This window comes from Bombus affinis, chromosome 6 (assembly GCF_024516045.1).
Source record: "Bombus affinis isolate iyBomAffi1 chromosome 6, iyBomAffi1.2, whole genome shotgun sequence".
NCBI lineage: Eukaryota > Metazoa > Arthropoda > Insecta > Hymenoptera > Apidae > Bombus > Bombus affinis.
This window is the reverse complement of record NC_066349.1, coordinates 11,895,165-11,920,549: the sequence shown is the minus strand read 5'-3', so window position 1 is coordinate 11,920,549 and position 25,385 is coordinate 11,895,165. Positions and strand designations below refer to the sequence as shown.

Below are 25,385 nucleotides of genomic sequence, written 5' to 3'. Positions count from 1 at the left end.
AACTGGACATCGTACAGCTAAGTACGGTCAGAATTACGAACCTTTGATGTATGCAGCTTTCAAACATCTGTTTCTTTACAAAAGCTCACAGTTTCTTCTTGTATATTATTCATTTATGAAATCATTAATAGCCGCGTAAACGGTCCTCAAATCTTCCACAACATCGATCCTCGTATTTCATCTGTACATTGTAATTACGAAATGCCACACGCGCTTTTTCGAAAGTGTCTGCTTTTTATTTTTTATTCTTCAGTCTCGAGAAAACGAAGAATAGCATTGCGATAGAAATGCTATTGTATAAGGATGATCGTCAAGTTTATAGAATTCGGGAGAAGATCAATTTAAGTCGAGCAGAAACAAAAGAAAGTAAGGAAAGTAACGAAATAACGGTCTTTCAAAGTTAAAAGTTAGTTTCGCGCCCCGAGAGAAGTTGCGTATTGGTAGTCACCTCAAATCCGAGTGAAAAAGTTAGAATATTTATTTAGGGAAAAGTCACACTTGTTCTGTCTTCCAAACACTTTAATCTTCCCTTGCACTTATTCGGATACTACAACGAACTATGATATATTTTTGATCAACTTTTGCCTATACTGCTATTACTATACTATCATGCATCGTCCATACTCTTCGTAAATATAATACACAATGGATGGAGTGTCTATCGATACGAATAAACAATCTTTGTATCATTTTCCTCCATGTTATTCATAACTATCGCCCTCTTTCGCATACATGTACATTAGCATACTTGAAGAATTTTTATTTATTTCGCTATTCATCATTTTCGAAATATCGACCAATTATCGAAGACATTCAAATATCGCACACCGGCAATACCTTTGGTTTCTTGTAAAACGTTGCCTGTTTATTAGTTTTTCAGCAGATTCTTCCCGCTTCTTCAACCGTGTTAAATTAGAACGCATCTTTTTGATCGTAGAGCGACACTCGGATCAAAGATCCCCCGAAAATCTCTTCTTCGTATAGAGTTATCGATTTACCTAATATTAAGCCAACTCGAATCTATTTAGAAAATTCGTACGTTTGGAGGCTGACAAGAAGACGCGCGAGACATCTCCGACAAGCGGAACACAGCAAGAAACTCGTACCCTAAATATCTCATAGACGGAAACGAACGACTTAAACCATCTGGAAGTGGAAAAGACTGAACGATGCGCGTGTAGGATGGAAATTGTCGCGAAGGTCTGGCGATGGCAGAATCGGACGAGACGTTTCCTCGGACAAATCGCGAGAAAGCCGCCGCGTTATCTACTTTCCACAAACATACGGAGTGTGTCCGATCAATAAACGGCTGGCCTCCGCCAGGCTCTCTCCTCCGGTGTAACCGTCGAATCTTGCCGCGGCGCGGCTCGCGCCGCCGATGCAAAAAAGGGGAAAGAAAAAAAGAATGGGTGGAAGCGGAACCTGGAGGTTTTTCGCAACGGTGGCGATGTTGGTTCGCGTCGCGTCTGCCCGCTCGGGTAAAAACACGAGCAACAGTTTGCTTCGAAGCATCTCTGTGTGTCTCTTTGTGCCAGGACACAAGAGACCCGGTGGCGGACGAAGAATAAACTGGCACAAAGGTACGCGCCACGATTCTAAATGCGAAGGTCTGCTCACGGTGAAATTCGGACGGAAGCGTTTCAAGCCACGTACACCACGACTCAAACCGTCCGTGCATTGCCTACAGGCGAAAAAATAACGAAGCCAGGATTCCATACGCTATTTATGATTGAGCGTGTGTACACGATGAATTATTCCGCGTTTCAGCAGAGGCGGAGGAAAAGTAAATTTAGTCACGCAGCTTCCGCGAACGTGCGAGAGAACAGCCGAGAGTCTCGTCGGTCTTCTAGGTCACGAGATGCACGATTATCGAGCGCGATTCCACTCGTCCACCAATAACGTTTCGCCAGAAGAAAATTATTATTAATACGCTTATAATATCGTTACATACGGTGGCCCGTGAAACGCGCACGAGTTATTTTATTTTATTTATTTCATGGTATTGATGCCACGCGGCTAAAACAGCATTTCCACTTGTCTCTTACGTCACTGCTCGGGATGATTCTACAGCGATCGGAGCAACTATTGCACACCTTTCGCGGTGGTATTACGCGCGTCGTAAGAAACATTTTGAACGTTTCGTTGGCAGCTTAGAGAGACACGGCAGCATGTCGCGATAATATCGATGGAATTACAAATCAACCTGGTTATCGTACATATTACAACGTGTATTGTATAATGCGTTTTGTAATTGACGTGTTCAAATGTAATATATATTTCGTATAGAGCATGTGGCATCGAGTGAACGATTTTGAAATTTCGTTAGTATCGTAACGGGACACGACTGCCATTGGTAAAATTTCAAGCCAACGTATTATACATATTATATGCATTGAATGAAACATTTTGAAATTTCATTAGCATCGTAACGAGACACGCTGCCATAATTGTATCGATCAAACAAATCAATCTGAAAATGTATGTACTGTACGTATTATATAAAATGTATTGTATAACGACCTACTAATATTCTATGTATTAATTAAAATGATATATTAATTATAATTTTACTTTGGTATTATCGTTACATATCATTCATACGTTAACCGGTTCGCTATGTCAAAGAACTTTCTCGTAATAGATGCAAAGTCTGATATATGATGAAGCATTATTATTATTATTATTATTATTATTATTATTATTATTATTATTAGTACTACTACTATTATATGTGTCCATCTGCCGTACGAAACATATTGATATTCCATTATCGCTACGATGAATCCCATGACGATTATATTGATTAAATTTCGAAGCAATTTGAAGATGCGCACATCGCATGTTTAATATAAAACGTACACGTATAACGAGTTCGTGAATTTCCTGTAGCGGGTGGAATTGAAATTTGAACGGGAGAAGTGCGGGATTTTGAAATGTTGAGCACTTGGTGGTGGCCGGTAGCGTGATTATCGGCGTTGCGAGGGTGAAAGGCACTTGATTCCAGGAAAGTTTTAATTGAGGTGTCAATCACAAGGACAAAACGGTAAATCCTATAGTTAGCCTGCGTTATCTACCGTTTGCTCTCTGTAGTTCTTTCCTTCTCGTGTATTTTTATTTTCTTTTCTTCTTTTTTATATTTTTTATTTTTATTTTTTTTTTTTTTTTTTTTTTCTAGACCGAATGTGAGAACGTAAATTGTCATCATCCTTTCAAAATGATTGCCTCGAATTCTAAAATATCGGAAGCTCGTCGCCTCTGTTATTTTAGGCTTTCCACGCTCTTTTTTATCTATTTTTAACAGATCCTAAATGAACGTGCTATATTTAGTAACTGGAATATTTTCGAAATGGATTAATATCTCTGGATGGTTGCACTGTTTAAAAGAAAATTCCATGCTGAAAATATCCTAAACTAAATATATTGTAACTTACGACAGGTTTCCGTGGTAGACGATGATTCTCACGATCGCGAAATTTTCGTTTATTGTCTTCGTTGGCGGATTGAATTTAATTAATTCCTCGACCTTGGGAATTATTTTTAGAAAACGCTTCGCGTTAAGCTTAAGAAACAATGCCGTTACAATCGCGAATTTTCAAACTACGTCTCGTTAGAATCTCCGTCGACTCTTAATACAGTCGACTTCGTTTTCCTTCGTCAAATCTCCTGATTAAAATATTCTTCTCGTTCTTAAAATATCGATCATTTCTACGATTATTAAACGCGTGAAGAACCATCGAGTAAATTTATCCGTATCATCATTCACGATATTCCATAAATCACTCTGCGAATATCAGCTGCGAAAATACACAATGCGCGATTTTCATTTTAAGTTTGATCAACGAAGAGATTCGTTTTCTCGCGATACTAGCGATACCCTCGCTAATTATTTTTATTGTACAAATTAAACGTAACTGCACTTGTTACTTGACCTACTTATCGAAGGCTAACGCTATACAGTTTCGTTGTCTGCAACGTTCGCTTCGTGATATTCGTTGAAGCGAAGAATCCAGCTGCTCGTAGATCGAAAACGATACACCATAACGATTAATAACCAGAAATAACTGGAAATGAAATCGTAAACGTTCGCGATGTTAACTCGGAGAAATATTCAAACATTTAAAATCTATAGTTCCTAGAATATATCTTCTTTTCATCAGAAGAATTACGAGCGGAAAGGAAGTCGACTAAATTGAATTTTTAACAAGCGAGTTGAAATCTCTATAGGCCGATACAGACGCTAATAACGCATTCAGATGGACGTATTGTTAAAATCAACAAAATAAGAACAAAAGGCCAGCTGATTCGTCAAAGCGAAATACGACAAAAGAAGAAAAAATAGATAAGCGAATTTCAAGCGATCGCGCGATTCAACAAATGGCACCATCCATATCAATAAAGAGCTCTTCAGATAATTGTATTTTTTTATTCGTCGCAGTACGATTGATCACGCACGCGATCAACGTGTTACTATCGTCGTCGCTGTGATCCTAATGATGCAGATGCGGATAAAACGTATTGAGGATAAAACATATTGTTACATTCCCGTCTCGTTGTTCGCCGCCAAATACCAAAAGCATTTCGCGTGATTTCAATGCGCAAAATAAGACACGTACGCGTTTCTTCGTGCTATCGTTCTGTTGGCGATCGATAAACGCGCCCCCATTACGAGCCGAAGATACGAAAAGTCGATACTTTGGGCATTAATTGGCAAAGGACTGTTAAAATTGTAAAAATCGTGGCTTTGCATTTACATTTTGGAAATTAAATCAGATCGCGCTGGAACACAGGCGAGTAAAGTTCGTTTCAAGAGTTTCAAACTATTAGCCACGCGTGTACTTCCGAACGAAGAAACGAACGACCACCAAATGAACAATTTCCATTATCGTACTTTTAAAGTGGACATTTTCTACGCGAAAAAATCTGTTGAATATTCTCATTTACAGAATATAAAATGAAGCGGTTAGTCGGGATTTTTATTATTTATTAATATTGTTTTTATCGAAAGAATCGTCGAAAAATGGTAATGAACGATGTATAAAAAAAGAAAGGAAGTTTAATTATTAAATATAATCTGTGATCTGGAATAATTGCGAATATATGTGTCCGTGCGCCGAACTAATTTTCGCTTCTTCCATTCAATTGCCAACTAACCAAACGAAACGATAACCACGGACACGCGCAAATGTTCTCGATATTGCGCTCACGTACGCGCTTCCAACGTGTTACGAATCTTTATCGAATCAAATATAATTTTCTTCCTACTTGGAATCAGACTATCAGCAACAACAGCTGTCTTAACCGAACGGGCGATTTGTCCGTGTCAGAAGTTCACCTACTAGAAAATACCACTGTGTTTCATGAATATAGAATTACCCTGAAACTTGGAACGCATATTCCTAGGTATATTAGATTTTAAACTTTCACGATGATTAGATATCGCGTTTGTAATTCTTGGGAGTAGCGTTATCGACGCGTTGTACTTTGTTCCATCGTTTTGCGAATATTCCAGGTCGCTTCGAGACTCGAAGAAACGCCGGTGTATCGTCCATGTGATCGTAAAAGTTTAAGATCTAGAAACTATTCTGAATCCTAAGACCAAAGGAGAATGTAACTTCTCCTGTTCTTCCTCTTCGTGCAGTCTTCGTCTGAAAACATTGGAAAGCGTAAACGCGTAAGAATTGAAAGTTTCAGCCAGTTTTTATAGTTAGGAAACACATGGCGCGTGCTACTGGCTCGTCGATGAAAAATTGACAAGAGCAACGGTATCTCGGAGGATGTTCTTTCTACCCTTTTTCCGATAATACCGATGTTTTATAGGTTCGTGAGCCGTTAACACAGAGAGGGGAACGCGCTGGATTTGTAACACTTTCTGCCGCAGCAAGAACACCGATAACTTTTATCTTTCGCGCCCGCAAACATTCAGGCCAGTGTCTTTATCTAACGTGATCCCGTGGATACGCGAGCCGATAAGACTTGTGCACGGAATAAACGAATCGAGTGGTGGCTTTGATCGACCCGCAGGATATAACCCGGATACAACGTCTCCTGTGCACGGCAAGAAATTGATGTTCCAAGGCTGCCTGTCTTACCTCCCCTCTTATCAATCCCGGATCAACGACAAGAACAGCGCATAAAGAAAAGCTAGTTCCATTAAGAAATAGTTTCTTTCTTACGTAACAGGTATCAGGGATATCGATCTTCTATACACGAAATTTGTATTAGCGCATATGGAAGATGTTGAGTTTTAGAAGATGTTAAGTTAAGATGTTTAAGTACAAGTTAAAATACACGTGGTTTCCTCCAAGCAACTAAAAGAAACGAATATGACCAAATTTCACATTTCTAATAATAGCGTAATATCGTGGACAAAAGGCCTAAGAGATATCGGGTGAACCATAAACAGTGTCGTGCGAAAGCCAAGGTGCCAACAGGCCCATCGATGTGTCATCGTTCCTTCGTGATCCTGGCCACGAGCGATTGCGGAACACGTGCGTGGTGGAGCTAAGACAAAAGACAAAGGGATGCTAAGGGACATAGACGAATTAACAGTCAGTGTCAGTGGAGAAGACGGAGAGTGCGAATTTGAGAAGTCAGAGAGTGCGAATTGCATTGTCGAGAGAGCGTGATCCGTGGTGACGAGAGTTGCGAATTAACTATCTAGTTGTCTTAATTATAGCACGTTTTACAACCATACATTTAGTTCACGTTAAACAACCATCGTTTCCTGTTTAATCAACATCTGTACAATCCATTATTATTAATAAATTAATTATAGTATAAGATGTTGAGGAAATATTAGGTTGGTATGATCACTAGTTCCTACATGCTAAGTTGGTACGACTTTTAACGACGCTCCTTTGTCTTTGACGTTGGCCACGTGTTAATTATCTGAATGTATTCGGTGTGTTCATATGGCTGTACATGGTGGTGAAATACAGAACGTAAAAACTGAATCTGTGTGAATCAATAAATATCAAACTTCAAAACCTATTTAATAACATAAGATCCTACAATAGATTTTGTATTTTCTCGAAATGAGCGATTTCTCGTCATTCGTGTCACAGCAACATCGAACGACTGTATTTCGGGATCAATGTACGCACAGTGTATCTTGCGAATCTGGTGATATTGTTCGTAACGCTACGTGTGTTACGCGTATGCTCGACGCGACACGCGTTTCATTGAAAATCAAACGGACGATTTTCGCGATATCTGTGAACGCATGCGTGTTATTTTAATTGAATGACCTGTGTGCCGAGATCAATATAAGCGAAGTTATTACGATTGATGAAACAACGGGACCGATTGAAGATTCAACAAGCGCGACGATGATCGAGAACAGATGCGAACGATAGATCCGAAAGAGTAAACTATACGAAAGGAGATCTCGAGAGATACAGTGGCTCGCGAAAGTGTCTCGGCTCTTGTGGAAACTCTCTATGAATTATAGACGCGTTATGAAAGATTCTGAAATTTCCCTGACGCTCTAACAAAATCATGATCGTTTGGTGAAGTTTCAAAGGAATCTGAAAGTGAATATGAAAGTTGCTTCACAAAGATCACCAAAATATCGTATTTGAGAAGGTCAATTTTAATCGTTACATTGGTAAACCACGGTATTTAACGAGACTATATATTTGCAATAAAAGTATCTTGCAGTTTCCAGGGACATTTTCAAATTGGTTTCGACGTAATCGTGACACTGGTATTTCGTTATAATGATAACGAAATTTCAAAATGATCCGCATAATACACGCAACATAGGCGTAACGTGTGATACATTCTAATACGTAAGTATATAATCCTTTTTATATAATAAACACAATATATGTTATTTCCAAATTGAAACATTTTCCAGACAATGCGAAATAGTTACGTTGCAATGAAATTTGCTAAATGAAATTTCGAAACGTTTTATACGATACACATAATATACGTAACATCATTACGCGTGATATGCGATACGTTTCAATCGTAATACGCGTTATATAATACGAGTTATAAATTGACCAATATTATCACGATAATGGCGTCTCGTTAGGCTGCTAATAAAATTTCAAAACGTTTCATACAACGAGTAAAATTTGCCTCTGGCAAGCGTTGAAATACTTTCCTGAGCCGCTGTAAACGACCAAGAAAAGGATTAGTCAGTCGGGCCTAGAACACGGAGATACGAAGCCGAAGAAGTGCCAGGGACGCCGATCGGAGAACCACGCTCCTTTCGAATTCACTGTTCTCGCGATACGACCGATCGATCGAACGAAGCTCGCTGAGCCTGGAGACCTAAATCTCGGTGAAAATCCACCCTTACATTCAGCCGCCTCCGCTCTTTCTTTTCCTTTCGTTGCGGCTGTTCTTCTCGCAATCTCCAGGATTTCCTATGCTTATCGATGATTCATTGCGTTCCACGCGATCGCGGCATGGCCACGCGAGATCGACGAATAAATACCGAGCATAAATGTCACGGCAGAAGCGCCTTCTTTCGTCCCACGAATTGTATTCCCTTCGGACTTTGCCATGGTTTTCATGCAAATAGCGAAATCCTCGAACTTACTCCTAAAGTCGTATCGAGCGGAATTCTGGCCCGAAGACAAATTCCAGCGCGCGGTAGCACAGAGTTGGGAGATTTTCCGGGGAGTAGGCGCATCGGCAACAACTCGGAGGAATCTCGCTGGCGTGGAATAAAATTAACGTCCGGCTGGAACAATTTTACGGGGCCACTTTACACGAACGAAATTTACGTATCGCTATCGTTCTCAAGTATTTGAACATCTGCACGATGTTTCTCTACCGTAGATCCTCTAGCTCTTGCCATAACCGAGATAAAATATTATACTATCGCTAAGTTGAAACTGGAGCAAGAAATACGGCTGGATCCTTTTACGTACGTAACGAATGCTTAATACACCTATATATATATATTATCTCGTGAAACATGTATGAATTTTTTAAACGTGACTAAAAATACGTATTTCTATCCCTAGCAAAATACCAACGTCGAACAAACAGGCTTAATGTCGCTTGATACAAACACCAGCGATTTCTATCTGCTCCCAATTACTCTTTCCGTCGAGAATACAAATATCGTGTATTTATACCGATCGATCTTAACTATGGGTTTCATCGATATCTACCAACTGTGCTACACGATTGCCTGAGACAAGATCAAAATCAAAATTGAACGAAACAGTCTCGTCTGAATTGTATTCGCGTCTACGATCGTTCCAGCATCCGCGTACTTGTAGTTGCTAGCGTGATTCCACTGGGACAGAAATTTCGTCGTAAGGACGAGCGATGAAAGATTCGAATGCGTGCGAAGAAGAGCGGTGCCAGGGAACCAGGGCAGTCGAAGGCGAAGAACAAGGACAAGTCCGCGTCGCGACTCGTTGGAAAGTCGCAACGAGACATCCGCAGCGCTCGAAACGCGCGATGATTCCTATTACTTCCGCCTATCTAACGATGCATCGGTAACCTCTGTCAGCTGTTTCTCATCGATGCCTGGAATCTCATTTACCGAACGCTTAATAGACAATCAGCCGGCCGAAGCGACCGGGCAAATTGTTTCGATCGACTGCCACTTCCGGCGGCATTCGACGCTGTCGAAGATTGCCTCGTTGACGCTTCTGTCATTCGATTATTTTTCACCCGTTTGTAATGGAGTTCGGCCTCGCGTCGTTGACGACGTGCCGCATCGAAAAGAAGAGGAAGAAAAGAGGTCATCGGGCTCCAGGATCGGACAATATCGACGAGGAGGAAACGAAAGAACGGAGCGTTGTTGCGGGGCCGACGTGAATCGTTTCGTTGGATGTCGCATCCGGCTCCATCGCCGGTGTCCGCGAAATTACCTAATCGATGACTGCCGGACATCTGCGTTCTGTTTCTGTCTCTTTGCGATCGTGCTGCGTTGATCGAGTTCGCTGTTTTCACGAGTACAGTCGTCACGAAGAAATGGCAATGCTTTCTCTTACGACGAGTATACTCGTCGGGCGTAAAAAGTAATTGCAACTTGCTGTTTAAATTGCAGTTTAGTCATTGCATTAATAAATTGGGAAATAAAACGGTCGTTTCATTACAACTTAATTCTATGTTATAACAGCCACGCATACGCGCGTTTGACTGTCGAGTATACTCGCCATCGCTTGCTTCTTCCCAAACGTTTTAGGCACACGCTTTTCAAAGAGACTGGTTAGTCGAAGATGAAACGAATGAACAACGTGCGATGAATTACGTTTCTAGTCTTTTGTGAGACAGCGTTTTTAACTACTTCAGGCTACTGCCAAGTTGATCGATCCGTGTTAATAAATTTTTGTAAAACTGTTAAAGCGAGACGAACGTAACGAACCAAAAGGTTTTCAACTTCGAACGCGAATGATTCGGGTAACATCGTCGGAGAGAAAGACGTATATGCGATGTAATATTTCGCAAAAATTAAACGTTATCACGTAGTAGATATATTCCGATCTATCGTGGCTCATGAAATATATCAAATGGCTTGGGGCTTGCAAAACATAAAATTCGCGCGATCCTGTTTTATAACGGTACAAGTTATATAACAGTATGCTAAATCGAAAGTAATGTCAACGTTATCGATTCCGCATTATATATTTAACATCCGGAGTAGAAATCTCACTTTCGGAAATTAATTTATCTCAAGAGGAACAATGCGAAATTCCAAAGTAGACTTTCGAAAATAGCGTTCGTGATTGTCACTTTTCTACGCGTTCCAATTTATCGAGTTAATCGGCACAGCTTCTAATTGCCAGGACCCGTTCATCCGAACGTTAGTCTGTCGCGCATTCGTTACAACCATGACCGATCCGATAATACGATTTATAAAACACTCAACGACAATTTTATTTCACCAAGCGAATATAAAAATGACTTTAGCATAAAATTCAGAGATTGTCAAAGCGATAAGCTTTTTACGATGCGCTTTCAGAGGCTGATTTTTCTTCTTCTTCTCCTTTTTTCTTCGCGTTGTCCGTATAAATGACCGCGTCATCTTACCGGTATTCCCATTTCTTTGAAAACGATCAATTAGATCGAGGTCGATCGAACGATAGACATGGAACCACTGCATCCGGTTGCAAACGGGAAACCGTGGCAGCAGGAAGCTTAGAAACGTCAACGAGCGTGCGAGTAGATGCGACTACACCGTGTCTGAATCATTTATCGGACAATAGTAGTATAACGCGATGATTAAGCAGACGTGTCGCTGCATCCAATTCGTACTCCTCGCAGGTTGGAATTATACCAAGATGATATCGCGTGAAGTTGAAATTCTAACGTAAACCACGTCTCTGTGAGACGAGCAGAGACGCGAGCCTCTGTCACGTGTTTGCCAATCTTTGCCGGGACGGTGTGTACGACTTTATTACGTCTGAATTTCCTAGCAAACGATGAGACTCGTTTATACTTTCTTGTGTATCTTTGTTAACTTACGTGTATACGAAGGAACGATTTTTATTCGCCAACCGACGACAAAATTCACGACCCAACAAACGGCAAAGTATCAGGAAACGAATTGTTTAGGCCGCTGTCGAAGTAAACGCGAAAGCCGTTGCGCGCCACGATTTATCGTCTAATAATATCGGTACGTTGACAAGTTATAAATCGTGAAATTATAGACTTCCATGATTTTTTAACACACAAGACGATCGGATAATCTGTGTAATTTCTAACATTCGCTCGTCCAATTGCACTAACCCTGCTCGCGCGAACTTGTCGCTATTCTCCTTATCCCGACGTATGATCCGTATTCGAAGGAATCTCAGTGACGCCAGGAAGATTCCGTGAACGTTGCGGTCTTTGTAAAAGTTATCTTGGAACCTACCCTGCCGATTATACACAACGATATTATACGCAAAGATGTATAACCTTCGCCTAAATAAAAGAAAACCCTGATAAGAAAGAAGAAGAAAGGAAATTTTAGCCGGGAAACAGAGGAATCTCAGTTGCGTGGTAGAGACGTTACCTCGGCATCGTTGGAAAATTGAACGGCGACAAAGAGGAAGAAGGGAAATTTTGTCGCAAAAAAAACCAGGTCGAGAAGAAATTGCGAGCAAAGAAAAAGGCGCGAAATACAGTTGCCAGGGGATCGAAGAAAACAGAGCGCTCGCGGTGAAAGGTTCGAAAGGAGGAAAGTGACCATCGACGACGTTAGATTCGAGCGAGAGAAGAGATCGACGCCAGGGGCCGGTAGATAAGCGTCCGTTGAAGGGACAGGCTATATAGTACATAGGGTAGGGATAGAGTATAGGTAAAAAGGTACAAGGGAACGTTTGTTCAATTTCTACGGGCAAACGAGAGAGGGATAAAAGCGGTGGAGAATTGCGAAATGCTTGGCCCGCATTCGCAGTAGTTCCAGTCGTCCATTGTCCGCGTGCACAATGGGAATCTTTCTAGCGACGCTTGTTGCTCGGATGCTAGCTGACTAAACTTTGCCCGCCGACCACGTGCGTCCTGCACACCCCGCAATTTCGCGCACAAACAGACACGTATACAAGACGTGTATATCGTTGCAGAGGGAAGAAGGAGGCAGAAATACGTAGAGACAGACGCGTTGGTCGTGTGGTAGTCGGTATCCATGCAAGCACGCTGTGATTCGCCTGGGGATAGGTCAATCAATGACCTATTTAAAACGCCTTCGGTCTGACCTCGCGCATTCTATCTCCTACCGCTATGGTACGCCGAACCGAGACTCGCAGTTTATGTACGAGTTTAACTTTCCTCGTATTCTCGCTTCGATCTCTGTGCCTTATTTTTTTTCTCCTTGCGAGAACGACGTACGCGTGCTAATGTAGAGAATACCGAAGACTAGTTGACTTAGAAATTAGAGGAGAACATTATGCGTTGGCTATGTAGCAATTTATGTAGGAATATTTGGTTATAGTTGTTGAATCGATGAAACGGTAAAATTATTAAAAGCTGCCTGTATTCCATTTCGAATAAATCGATTTTCTACGATCTTCTCGCGGCCAGCATTCGCTCTCTCCGCCACGTTGCTCTTCTTTTCCTATTAATTGGGATTAGTTAGATGCAAAAATATGATATCGCGTATTGCCTATGTATATATATGTACATATTGAATAATATATATATATACATATATGTTGATATAATGCAACGATTAATTATAAGACGAAACAGCAGATTCGAATTTGTATCGTATATTTAAAATTTGAAATGCTGTCGAATTTCGCCTAGCCAACACTGTCGTATCGGATAATTTCTATTCTTGGTCGAACGTCATCCGGATGTGTTAAAAAGAAGTGCGATCCCTCGTTTGATTTGCGCGTTTAGATCAGCCGTCAATATAACTGCGAAAAAGCCGATGTATTTGGGAAAATCGTACAGGAAACTGACAAAACGCAGACGATATTTCATTGAGAAACCACGGCACATATATAATAGAAACATCAGTATCGACGAATAAACGAAACCTTCACGATGAATATGTGTTCAAAGTTAATGCTTTGTGCAGCTTCTCGATCTTCTTTTATCTCGAAGCTTAACAGGACTAGCGTGCTATTACGTGTATAGAATAAATCGTGCTATAGTGATAATGAAATTGGTATAATAATACAGTGGCTCGTTTCGCCTCGTGTACGAAATGCCACTCGCTTTTTAACGAGTATTAATTATGACAGAGATACGAACCATGAGAAAATAGGAGAAAATTCATTAGGATCGAAAAATCTAAGAATAAAACGTATATTACTTTTTAATCGGCGGAAAATATACGAAGTAGTAGAAAAAGCCGAGCTGATACTTTAGAAATTCTTACCGTAGAATTTCGTAGAACATGGAACGATTAAATAAATTCAATACTGTGTTTTACGTAGAAGGGATAGATCGTAAAATTAATATTAATTAAAATCCCTAAGGTTCTCGTTCTTTTGTCACCCTCGAACGACATAAACGAGTAAAATTGAAATAATTGTCCACGCCTGGTTACATTTCGTTTCACGTTGATAGAATTATGTAAAGGAGCCCGGTGATCTGAAATATCCACTGAAATTATATGCCGGGGCCCCGACAGAACGCCGAAAGAACGATACAGCAAAACGTGTATGCAAGAATTGGAAATAAAAAGCTAACTAACTAACGTTGTAACCAATAAATCTAAACGACACGCAGGAACCCTGGAAATGCTGCAAGTCCGTAATAAAGATGTTTTACGAACGCGATGGAGAAAAGATGGAGACGCGTTCGTGATATTCGGTGGGAGAGAATTCTTCGGTTGGGCGCGTGGCTTTTCTTAGAGGAGAAAATAAATCCCAACGAAGCTCTAGCCACGTTCTCGGATGTTACACGGTAGCACGGATAGCGTGCAATGAAACTTACTTATTTCGTCTCGCGGGCTGGAATAATCTTGGACAAAGCGGTTTTCTCACAGGCAAAAGCGGAATAAAAATAACGATATCACCGTTCGGTAGACAGTGGTCGTTACGATCCAAAAGGATATGGATTAGTGATGAGCGCCAGACACCAGTTGCGCGGTCGTGTATTCTGGTCGAGGTATCGCATTGCAACCGGCACGAAACCAGGATAGGGTAGCTCGTCGCCATCCACGTCTACCCCGTCGTCTTCTTCGTTCTCGTCTTCCTCTTCGTCATCTTGATCGTCGTCGTCGTCGTCGTCGTCGTCGTCCTCGTCGTCCTCGTCGTCCTCGTCGTCGTCCTCCTCCTCCTCCTCGTCGTGTCGTCGGTGCGCGATACGTCTATTGGTCGACTGGCCACCCCCATCTTCGTCCTCGTCGTCCTCGAGATCACTGAGTTGGGCAACGTCACTGTCGGAACCTTGCTCGCCATTCCCTGCCCCGGCAGCTTTACTCGCCGGACGATACCGATATCCTTGGGGATAATGCAACGACATGCTGCTTCCCGGCTTCTAGATCTCGTCCAGCAGTCGACACGAGGATGACGAATCGTTCGGGACGAATCGTTTTCAGCGGCAGCCTGACACGAAGATCGTCTGCGCGGGATAATTCCAAATAGATTTGCTGGCAGATTTATCACCGGGAAGATATTGCCTGAGTTGCGCTGGCGACAACGTAGACGTCGCTGCTCTAAACGACGGGGCCAGGTGGACAGGTAAGAACGACATCGAGGACCCGATATGTAGTTCGGTCGGTTCTTTCGGCTACCTCTGGTATACCGATACAACGAGCGATACGAAGAACGCGCTTCTCCTACGCTTTACCGGTAGTAACATGCACCGTGCTTTTCGTCACGAACGTCTCGAGATCGAAGAAGCTGCCTCACATCCACTGGCCGCATTTTACGTTGAAGTAGCGACAACGGTGAAATCCAGGTGCGTAACCGTGCGCCTCGCGATGCGCTTGCCCGGTTTCTCTCACCTGCAATTCTCTCTCACCTACGGTTGCCCTGTCGTACGGAGGTCGCAGCTCACCTGCTACCAAGCAAGGTGATCACTCGCGGTCAATGTCGGCACAACGATTCTTCTTCGAACGATAACGATCGAAGGTTTTGTTTTCGCGATGACGATGATCGAGAGAGGAACGACGTTGAAGGACGACCGAGGAACCGAGCGATAGAACCACCTGCCGTGTAAAACGTGTGTGTATGTGTGTTTGTTTGTTTAGGTGTGTGTGTGTGTGTGTGTGTGTGTGTGTGTGTGTGTGCGTGCGTGTGCGAAACGAAGTCCCGAGGGAGACACTTTTTGGCAGCAAGATGGAAAGGCAAAGCGCGTGAGTGGCGCGTGGTACGTCGCGTGGCAGCCCCGTTAAAAACGATCCAGCTTCCCAACCCTTCTTTGGGAACGTAGCATCTAGCCTATTTCTGACTCGATAACTCGATCGCGCGCGACTAACGACCACGAATCGGCCTACCTGAAGAAATTATATCCCTATAAGAACCGCGACCCATATCAAACTGTTGGCGAACGTGCGCGTCGACGGTGCCCGGCGCAGCGTCGACCGGTGACTGAAAAAAACGTCGAACATCCTTGTCGACGGAACGAAACGCATGCGCGACCCTTCCGTCTAGGCGTCCCTCGCTCATCCGCTTCACGACCTTCTGCATCCTCCCTCGAGAAGATCAGCGGATCCTCCTACTCTCCTCCCTCTCTCTCTCTCTCTCTCTCTCTTTCTCTCCCCCCTCTCTCTCTCTCTCTCTCTCTCTCTCTCTCTCTCCTCTCTCTCTCTCTCCTCTCTCTCTCTCTCTCTCTCTCTCTCTCTCTCTCTCTCTCTCTCTCTCTCTCTCTCTCTCTCTCTCTCTCTCTCTCTCTCTGTCTTTTCTTTTCTTTTCTCCCTCGTTGGTTCGTTGGTTCGTTCGCGGTGACCTCTCCGTGGTCGTAGATAATGTACTCGAACCGCGAAGAAGAAAGGAAGAGATAATCAGAAGCAGCCAAGGAGGCGCAGGCAAGCACGGAAGAAGAGAAGCTGATCTTATAGCTACTCCTCTCGAGATCTTGTCGCTTTGGTTTTCACTGCCAATAAAGTGCCACACGCGTGCTCCTTTTTTTTTCTTCTTCTCCTTTTCGAACAATGCGTTTTATCTCGTTGCTGGTACATGCGACAGATTCGATACCAATTAATAGAAATTCGTTCCAACCGTCGGAGATGACGATCGACAACAGAGAGCGTTGTTTATTACGAATCGTATTTTTTTACATAGACAAACAAATACTTGGACGTTGACGAGCCATCGTCGGTATACGATCTTTCAAGGCCTAACTTTAAAGAAGATGAACCGAAACGATCTTAACGACTTCGACGTGCACGTGCAGTGACTGTCCAGATTACAACCTTACCGCTATATTTAAATGTGATCACTATATTTGTATATCTGTATGTATGTGTGCATTTCCTCTCTTTTTATACAATTATTTATTTGTATTAAGAATTGTGTATGTAAAATATACATATATAGATAGATAGATATGAGGTTGTTAATAGTAAATATCTGATTCTTCTTATTTCAGCTTTCTTCTCGCTTTCTTCTCTTAGCGTGTCTACCAATCTCTCTCTTCCTCTAGTGGTTTATATACCGTGTCTATTTTCGGTTGGAATTCAACGCGAGATTTTGCGGTAGGCACCGTATTATGTATCGTTCCCAACAAAAGTTCGTCAGTAATCAAGAACCGATATGTGAAAACGGACGCTGTCACCGTTTGTAAAATGATTATGATTTAATTGTAAATATGATATATTTATCATTAACATATTAAGCCGTTGGGTGTAGAAATTAAAAATGAGTCGTACGCAATTATTTGTACACATTTATTTTATTAACAGCAAAAACATTTGTATATACAAGCATGTCCAACAAGTGTTATTCTTAATAATATAACAAATTCCATTAATGCTACTGCAAATTATGATACAATACATACACTTGAGATACGTAACTTGAGATACGTAACTTGAGATTCGTTAAATTTTATTATTTTACTGCTTCTCTACTCTCACCATCAAAAACGATATAGAATCGGCTTTTTTAGTAAACTTAGCTACTAATTACTAAGGATCTTATTTCTGTTGATCTAGCAATGTTGCTAATTGTTCAGGACTCGTAACAGGCAGCGAACACGTGCGATGTTTACATACATATACAGTTGCTCGATTATTCACAGATTTCATATTTCTGAGATGTTGGTTTTTACGCAATAACAGGCTGTTCGTTTTGTCGGGATCAATTAAGAGAAGAATCCTGTTGGGTATCAAACGTTTATATATAACGCGAAGTAGCTCATCGGTATCCTTGGCACCTCGTTTTCCAACCACATACATCTAAAACACGACATATACACGCAATCATTTCAAAAGCTCATCAAGTTTTTGAAAATTGAATATACTCGATGCATAGAAGTTTGCACGCACTTGCGCTGCATCATCGTGGTAGCGTACGAGTGCTGATGTTAGTTGTGGAACCGTAACAGGACTCTGCATCAGCAAATGTTTGAATACTCTGAACAGATGAGCAGCTTTATCCTTAAATTCGTCGCAACCTAAGTAATCTGCCAACCTCAGCAAATTTTCAGCGGCAATCGAGTTACCGGATGGTTCCGCTCCGTCATAAGCTATATGTGAAATTATAAATCTTCAAATACATATCTGATCTTTCTCTTTCATTCGTGTTACGACCTAACACTAAAATCGTAAACGCAACTATCACAGCCTGATGAACTTAACGACTAGACGTAATGAAACATTGAGCAGGCGCTGCTATAAATATTTGAATTACTTTCAGCTATACTGCAGAATGTTGGTTTCTTTGATTTCATAGCTGAACGCAATCACAACTATCAGACGTATCATATAAAACCATGAAAGCTTTAATTGCTAAACTAAGATTATCTCGAAAATACTTAAATATACCTTCTTTAAGCCTGAGAATTATACTTGGATCGCTTGATGTTGTTGAGAAATATCCTCCATTTTTTTCATCCCAAAAATATTGATCTTGAAGATGTTGCAATTTCTCAGCAAATTCCAGCCACTCCTCGTTTAAATCAGATTCGTATAAATCCAACAACCCTTTTATAACGAACGCATAATCGTCTAAAAATCCAGGTATGGGTGTACTTCTAAAAATAATAAATATTAAAATGTACATTATGATACGCCGCGTAATTTAATAGCAATAGTATACGTACATTTGTATAATCGTGTCTTTTTCGTCACGGTAGCAACTATGAAGTAATATATTCTTGGTTTCATCGAAAAGATATTCTTTAATAAATTTTGCGGCATCTGCCGCGCGCTCAATATATTGTTTATTATTTACTGCCGCTCCCCCAAAAGCTAAACCACTTATCATAAGACCTAAATCCAAGTTGCTTATTAATTTAGCAGTTAAAGAAACATATATTAGCATAAAATATATGTAGAAAATATATTGTTCATAACTCTTTACCATTCCATGCTGTAATGATCTTATCGTCTAAGTGAGGCCGCGGCCTTGCAGATCTAACTTTGTATAACATCGAACATGCTTCTTTCAAATACATTTTAGTTTCTTCGACTGGAAGATTGAAATATCTAGCAGTTTCTTCAATTTCATTGTACGCTATTAATACATTTTTTTCTCTTATCTCTCCGTGTGGATCCTGATAAGTAACAGGTTATCAATTATATATTTAGACATAGAATAGGAATTAATATTAAAAATAAGAAAAAGTATATAGCATACTTGATGCGATTTTACATTTCCTGATTCGTTTATATTGAAATGGCGACAAAAAATATCCGAAAGTTTAACATGAGTTTCATCAGAAACTTCTTTATTTAAAAGTGATTTAATTTCCACAGCAGACCACACATAAAAAGCACCTTCCTTTTTCGCATGTGCGTCGTGCGTAGGATAAGAATCTGCATCTTCAGCACTATAAAACCCACCTTCCTAAAAAAACATAAAATAAATAAATGTTAATGTACATATAATTCTGAAAACAGAGCAAATATAATACCTTGTGACGAAGATCTCTTATTACATATGTAGCGATATCATCAACAATTTCGGCAAAAAAATTATCTTTAGTTACAAGATATGCATCTGCATATGATTTCATTAACTGACCCTGATCGTATAACATTTTTTCAAAGTGTGGAACGTGCCACTCGCCATCTGTAGCATATCTAGAAAAACCCTATTTAAAAATAGTAAACATTATTACAAATTATTTTGGAGCAAGCATCGTGAATATTTTGTTTAATAACTAATTAGGATTAAAATTCTTACCTGACCTACATGATCATGAATACCACCAAAAGACATTTTTTTTAAAGTATACACAGACATATACAAGCAAGGTCGTACAGACTCCACATTGGGTTGACGTGCATACATATGAAATAAAAAGTTCAAATTTACCGGCTGTGGAAATTTTGGTGATTGCATATTATACGTAGAACCAAACCCACCAAATTTAGGTTCAAATCCATTTACAAATTGCTGAATACAAATTTTACTACATTCCAATGAAGGTATATCATGTACCTATGTAAAAATATCATTATTCATTAATAATCACAATTCTTTTATGAAATAGCTTAAACAAGAGTACAACAATTTATTATTTATTAATTTACCTTAAGTGAATTTGGAATTTTAGATATACTGCGTAATGTTTCAAGATTGGTAGATCCAATCTCTGTAAGTTTACTTCTGGATTGGTTCCACTATAAAATAAAAAATATGAAATATAAAGAAACTGATATTGATATAATGTATTAATCTAACTATAATATGTAATGATTTATAATATGTCTTAAATTCGCTTAAATGGAATATGATTTGTTTATTAAACACTATGTATTTATACTATATCAAATAATTCTTAAAAAACTAAAGATATTTGTACCTTTTGGGCAACATTGAGTAAAATTGTCTTAAATCCTATTTGTCTAAATGTATCTTCTGGAGGAAAATAAGTCCCTCCAATTATAGGTTTTAAATCAGCTGTAAGAAAGACACTCATTGGCCATCCACCATGACCACTTGTTGCCTGTGTAAAACGATAGTTTTTAATCTATATCATATTTGTTTAAAATACAATGTAATCACATTTACTTGCTTGTATAAAAGTCATGTATATCTTATCAATATCTGGTCTCTCTTCCTTGTCCACTTTTATATTAATGAAGTTCTTATTCATTATTTCAGCAATTTCTTTATTTGTAAAAGATTCTTTTTCCATAACATGACACCAGTGACACGTAGAATAGCCAACAGATAAAAAGATACACTTGTTCTCTTTACTTGCTTTTTCCAATGCTTCGTCACACCATGGATACCAATCAACTGGATTAGTAGCATGCTGTAGTAAATATGGTGATTTTTCTAAACTCAAACGATTCTTTTTTGGTATTCGCATATTTCCTAAATTATTGGTTGATCCCATATTTGCAAATAATGAAAATGTCAATGATCTTTGGTTTATCCTATAAAATTTGAAATTAGAAAATTAATTATCAATATATTTGACTTTGATGCATATATTTATAAAACATATAATAATTGCAAATGAAAGATTTAAAATAAAGGAATAAACAAGGACATGTAAATAATTGTGATATAAATTAATGAACAAAACACTACTTATTTTCATTGACACTGTTTTAATATACTTTTATTAAGTGAAAGGTTATTACAAATATTACATGAATGTATGTTTGAGTGTTCTACCTGTTTAATCGTTGTATATTTAGAAACATGAAACTACGTTGAGATAAATATGATCTTATTCCAAGATTCCAAATCCACCACTTTTTAGATAATAAAGATGTATAATCAACTATTGACAAAAGACAATATCTTCCCAAAGTCATAACACTCCTTACATAAAATAAAGTCCTGAAAATAAATATGAAAATAAATTCTGCAAATTTCTATATGTAAAATACATAATAAAATATTAAGCATTCATTTTGACATTATAAAATATAAATCCAATTAATTTCACTAGTAATCTATCAATATTATTTGTTTAATTTAATTAAATTACAAAAGATTTTTAACACTTAAACATATTGTGAACTTTTAGATTCCATTTTCAAATCACAGAAACTTTGCATCAATTTTTTCTTATACTCGTTATATTTATTCATGAATAGCTATATTTTCTTCAACAGAATTGGAATCTCACAAAATTTTAATTACTTCATTTATCATCAAAAATTATTTAATTTCAACTTAGGTAAGGTAACTAAGGTAACTAACATAATTAAGGTTAGTAGCTACTTATTTAGTTTATACCATAAAAATATTTACACAAATTGTTAATTGTATTCAACATACATTAATTTGCATCCTCCCTTACTGTAACGTCTCCCATCGCAGCACATGCAAATACGAAAAATGGCGGATTACTACTAAAGTGCAACATATCCGGTACTTGATACTATATATATATATATATATCAGTGTGTATGTGTGTATATATATATATATATATTCACTGCTGTAACTTTAAATCACGTTTAAGCGTTAAATCCAAAATATTCAATCATTTAAGCAAAATTGTGTAATTTATTATTGACATATGACTCAAATCTAGTGACTTCTTTTTTTATATATTCGAATATATCTGATATTTATAATTCTATTTAGTTATTTGTAATGAATGACATTGTAATCAGAAGGAATACATTAAACTTAACTAAACTAGAGTAAGCTAAATTAATCTAGATTAATCTAAATTTGTAATGAATTTTTAGAAAAATATTATTAAAACTTCGGAACTTTTCTTAAAAAAAAATATAAATGTAATTGAATGAATTTGTTAAAAAATATGTTTATATATATTATCTGATAATGTATGTATACATATTGGTTCATTATTTCATTCACTTATGACAAATCAGTAAAAATCGCGTTTTACGTTAGTTACATATGTATACATAAATGTATCTAAATACCTTGACTATGAAAAATGTAATAACTACTGTTCATTATTTAAGTCTATAACGAACGTATAATGTAATATCAGATAACATTAATTAATTTCTTCAAACATCACAATACTTCAAATATGGCTGCCGTACATCGAGAGGCTATCCAAAAACAGATTCAACAAGATTGGGCAAATCGAGAATACATCGAAGTTATAACTGGTAGCATCAAAAAGATAACTGACTTTCTCAATTCCTTTGGTAATTATTTAAAAGGTTATTGAATAATATATATAAATACAAACTTTACTACTTTCATAGTGGAATATTTTGTCAAAATATTTTATAGAAAATTATAAACTATTTTATATTGTGATCAAAGAAATCATTTTGTTTTATACTTCTAAACTAAAAACCATTGATTTTATCAAGCAATTGCATTTGGATACATCCATAACTAAATTGTTTTCTTACTTACATAGAATATACATACATGTTTTGACAATTCTGACTTACATGAATCTTTTCATAACCTTATTGCTTCCTCTTTTATCATTTTCTTGAATTACTAAAATCCACAAAGACACTTTAAATAAAATTAAAATTGTATGAAAATTACTTTATTGCTGACAATCAATTAACTTTATTGTGTTAGATATGTCTTGCAGATCAAGAATAGCTGTTCTCAACGAAAAACTTACAACTCTAGAAAGAAGAATCGAATATCTGGAAGCATGTGTAAGTTACCATTTATAATTTGGATCAATTATGATTTGCACATTATGAAAAATATGTGACATGCATTATATTTTCTACAATTATTTTCCAGGTTACAAAAGGGGAAACATTAACCTAAATTAATCATAGTTTAGGATTTTTGTATTTATTGAAATTATATATGAATAAATATACAATAAACGTGACTACAATAAACTATATGTTATATTCAGTTTATAATTGCTTTACTTGGAAGGAACTGTAAATATATTATATGATTCACGCTTAACATAGGGTTCTGATGGCTTCTTTTGTAACCACACATTCATATTATAACCTGTGTCTTGTACCGCATAATTCAGAGATTGTGAAAAAGGCAATCGATTTTCACTTTCTTTAAAACCACGTACCGCTACATATAAAGGTAGACTAATAAAAAATAGTACTGACACAGTATAACCCAAAGGCAGAAATTTTCGAAGCACTGGAAAAGTACAATATGCTGCAAAAAAAATTGCTATTTTAAAATATTATCTATTATTAATAAGGATTTTTACATTATTCTTATTTCATGTTATAAATTATAAAACAATCACCTAAAATAATTTCATTTAGTAATAATATATCATGGAGGAAAATTTCCCTCACCTCCTATTAGATGATTCATTGTACTATCTTTTCCTCTTATACGTTCTGTTATATAAGTACCAGCAAGATAGTAAAAACCTATACCACAAATAGGTAATGTGGTATATGCTATTCTTCCAAATGTAGCAGGGGTTTCAAGTATACCTTTTGAAGCTTGAAGTGCTAATCCAGTACCAATGCCTGCTATCAGGGGTATTTGCATTCTTCGCACAAGCACAGAGACTGGATTGTCATCCTCTGTACCATGCAGCTCTAATAAATCTCTCATTGTATAATTCTAAAATGAAATTATTTTGTTACATTCAATTCCTGTAATCATGTTAGACAAATTATAGAGACAAATTGTTAGATTTTATTTAATAATGCACTTTAAATCGAATCATTGATTTGCAAATCACTGCTTTTGATATACAAATGTGCACAAATGTTTTCAAGTATTACAAGTAGAGATTTTCTGAAGAAAAATTAGAAATGGAAATTATAGATATACCACAATATAATATTAATTGTTGTAACAAGCAAAATTTGACATTTGTATGTAATATTGTATTTCAGTGTCGCCTTTGACTGGCTATATGAGATAAGCTATATATATGCCTTCCTATTTCTCCATTACGTAGCATGAAGAACTTTTATAATAGATTTGCATCTACAGCTATGTTATTTAACTAGTTATGTTTGATTCTCCTTTTTAAAGTTAAAGTGAAATGAAAGTTAAAGTTAAAGTGAAGTTAAATAATAAACTAAAATTAAAACTACGTTTAATTCTGGTAAATTTTTTAATATATCAAAGAAACGGCACTTTAAATAGAAAGAATTTTGTATTTCTTCCGCAAAACTGTGACACTGCTGCATGAATTTGATTGAAATACATACCCTAATATCGTTGCACGTGTAAAACTACCTTTACAATATGTGCATTGTTAAGTGGCTCCTCGTAGTGTAAATTTTAACGCGGTAAAAATTAATTGTACAGCTGGGTAGCCGAGGCAACGACCAAAAGGAATTTGATAAGAGATTTATTGATTAAATGACAGAATTATTACTGGTTACTTAATAGGATGTGTAACACTTCCTGCTCATTTTTAAATGACCTAAATGACTAAATTGTCCAATTTCAAATTTCACGAACACGAGCAGAATCCTTTTACACTCCACGCATAGCAAATCAGCCTGAAATTCCCCAAATTTCTGAATTACCACGTAAAAATACAACGTAAATTAATTTTTGTAAATAGAACTATTGTCAGTAGACAATATCATAACATGTACAAAACACGTTCAAAATAAGTTATCATTTGACATATATATTAGACAAACTCGACTTAAAATAAAAAAATTCGAAATATTTTTACATGAAATATATTTACAATCTAAAAGTCTCTTTAAAAGCAAATACAACTTATTTTTAGCAACTGTGCACATATAATTGAATATGGCGATGTTACTAACGATAGTGAACGTTGACGCATTTTAGTTTCAATACGCCGTTATATAAATATAAAGGATTCTTATTTGTCAAAAAGATATAGACAAATTATTAATATTATTAGAAGAAAATGTTACGTTTAAATGTAAATGACTTGTTAAAACAGGTATAGTGCTGAATTTTCTCAAAATGTAACCTATTATAATAAAAAGACATTTTAATTATTTGCGTTCA

General features: G+C 37.8%; 5 protein-coding genes and 2 long non-coding RNA genes across 18 annotated transcripts in view; 4 read left to right on the top strand and 3 right to left on the bottom strand.

Annotated features, from left to right (window-relative positions):
- Positions 1-15,936, bottom strand: part of LOC126917789 (voltage-dependent T-type calcium channel subunit alpha-1G) — a 105,269-nt gene extending 89,333 nt beyond the window's left edge. For 4 of the 6 annotated variants that reach the window (XM_050725061.1, XM_050725059.1, XM_050725063.1 and 1 more), the window contains exon 1: positions 14,469-15,936. In XM_050725061.1, coding sequence (XP_050581018.1) covers positions 14,469-14,877 — 409 coding nt within the window. In that variant the 5' untranslated portion in view covers positions 14,878-15,936. The remainder of the gene's footprint in view (positions 1-14,468) is intronic. The other 2 variants (XM_050725060.1, XM_050725062.1) reach the window with 1 other exon arrangement.
- Positions 5,900-17,232, top strand: LOC126917835 (uncharacterized). 4 transcript variants are annotated; one of them, XR_007711085.1, is made up of 4 exons: positions 5,923-6,180; positions 6,353-7,790; positions 16,641-16,813; positions 16,948-17,232. It is a non-coding gene; the product is annotated as an uncharacterized LOC126917835 (long non-coding RNA). The 4 variants fall into 4 exon arrangements; XR_007711086.1 differs by having other exon boundaries at positions 16,641-16,817; XR_007711084.1 differs by lacking the exons at positions 16,641-16,813; positions 16,948-17,232 and adding an exon at positions 7,859-10,463 and having other exon boundaries at positions 5,900-6,180.
- Positions 10,484-14,115, top strand: LOC126917838 (uncharacterized). The gene is made up of 2 exons (XR_007711091.1): positions 10,484-13,797; positions 13,848-14,115. It is a non-coding gene; the product is annotated as an uncharacterized LOC126917838 (long non-coding RNA).
- Positions 17,232-22,533, bottom strand: LOC126917796 (spermatogenesis-associated protein 20). 2 transcript variants are annotated; one of them, XM_050725084.1, is made up of 13 exons: positions 22,385-22,533; positions 21,153-21,320; positions 20,542-20,908; positions 20,329-20,472; positions 20,057-20,146; positions 19,707-19,964; positions 19,435-19,614; positions 19,158-19,367; positions 18,882-19,074; positions 18,622-18,790; positions 18,344-18,552; positions 17,846-18,045; positions 17,232-17,755 (listed from the first exon to the last, which is right to left on the bottom strand). In XM_050725084.1, the coding sequence occupies exons 2-13, from the start codon at positions 21,293-21,295 to the stop codon at positions 17,495-17,497; spliced, it is 2,424 nt and encodes an 807-aa protein (XP_050581041.1). In that variant the 5' UTR covers positions 21,296-21,320; positions 22,385-22,533; the 3' UTR covers positions 17,232-17,494. The 2 variants fall into 2 exon arrangements, with proteins under 2 accessions (XP_050581041.1, XP_050581040.1); XM_050725083.1 differs by lacking the exon at positions 22,385-22,533 and adding an exon at positions 21,765-21,882.
- On the top strand, positions 22,475-23,363 carry LOC126917829 (probable protein BRICK1-B). Of its 2 annotated transcripts, none has more exons than XM_050725161.1 (3): positions 22,475-22,618; positions 23,013-23,095; positions 23,187-23,363. In XM_050725161.1, the coding sequence occupies exons 1-3, from the start codon at positions 22,498-22,500 to the stop codon at positions 23,211-23,213; spliced, it is 231 nt and encodes a 76-aa protein (XP_050581118.1). In that variant the 5' UTR covers positions 22,475-22,497; the 3' UTR covers positions 23,214-23,363. The 2 variants fall into 2 exon arrangements, with proteins under 2 accessions (XP_050581118.1, XP_050581117.1); XM_050725160.1 differs by having other exon boundaries at positions 22,491-22,633.
- Positions 23,222-25,385, bottom strand: part of LOC126917821 (uncharacterized) — a 6,234-nt gene continuing 4,070 nt past the window's right edge. Inside the window, exons 1-3 of one of the 2 annotated variants that reach the window (XM_050725149.1) lie at positions 24,213-24,375; positions 23,723-23,999; positions 23,222-23,576 (exon numbers count right to left, since the gene is read on the bottom strand). In XM_050725149.1, coding sequence (XP_050581106.1) covers positions 23,320-23,576; positions 23,723-23,990 — 525 coding nt within the window. In that variant the 5' untranslated portion in view covers positions 23,991-23,999; positions 24,213-24,375 and the 3' untranslated portion in view covers positions 23,222-23,319. Of the gene's footprint in view, positions 23,577-23,722; positions 24,000-24,212; positions 24,376-25,385 lie in introns of those variants that run through there. The other variant, XM_050725148.1, reaches the window with a different exon arrangement.
- The window catches only part of LOC126917827 (uncharacterized), a 1,837-nt gene continuing 1,078 nt past the window's right edge, over positions 24,627-25,385 (top strand). The window contains exon 1 of the mRNA XM_050725159.1: positions 24,627-25,317. Within this exon, the coding sequence (XP_050581116.1) occupies positions 25,282-25,317 (36 nt within the window). The 5' untranslated portion in view covers positions 24,627-25,281. The remainder of the gene's footprint in view (positions 25,318-25,385) is intronic.